Source organism: Antrostomus carolinensis, unplaced genomic scaffold, assembly GCF_000700745.2.
Source record: "Antrostomus carolinensis isolate BGI_N321 unplaced genomic scaffold, ASM70074v2 scaffold40890, whole genome shotgun sequence".
Taxonomy (NCBI): domain Eukaryota; kingdom Metazoa; phylum Chordata; class Aves; order Caprimulgiformes; family Caprimulgidae; genus Antrostomus; species Antrostomus carolinensis.
This window is the reverse complement of record NW_010287138.1, coordinates 15196-15407: the sequence shown is the minus strand read 5'-3', so window position 1 is coordinate 15407 and position 212 is coordinate 15196. Positions and strand designations below refer to the sequence as shown.

The following is a 212-nucleotide window of genomic DNA, read 5'->3' as shown; positions in this document are numbered from 1 at the left end:
GGAGAGACACCGAGCTGAGCACTGTCACTGTCAAAAGTTTCCTGGACAAGCTGATGTTGAAGGAGAACAAGAAGAAAGGCTGCTTCAGCACCCTGCCGAGGAACCCGAGCTGCCCCACGGAGAGGATCTTCTGGGCCACGCTCAGTCAGTGCCCAAGGAAGGCGGTCAGTGGGAGCATGGACATTGGCACCGGCTGGGGGTCACGGCAATCC

General features: G+C 59.0%; 1 protein-coding gene across 1 annotated transcript in view; it reads left to right on the top strand.

Moving 5' to 3' along the window:
* The window catches only part of CIMAP2 (ciliary microtubule associated protein 2), a gene marked incomplete at its 5' end in the record, with an annotated part of 4423 nt that overhangs the window by 1122 nt on the left and 3089 nt on the right, over window positions 1–212 (top strand). Inside the window, 1 exon segment of the mRNA XM_029087564.1 lies at window positions 15–164. Coding sequence (XP_028943397.1) covers window positions 15–164 — 150 coding nt within the window.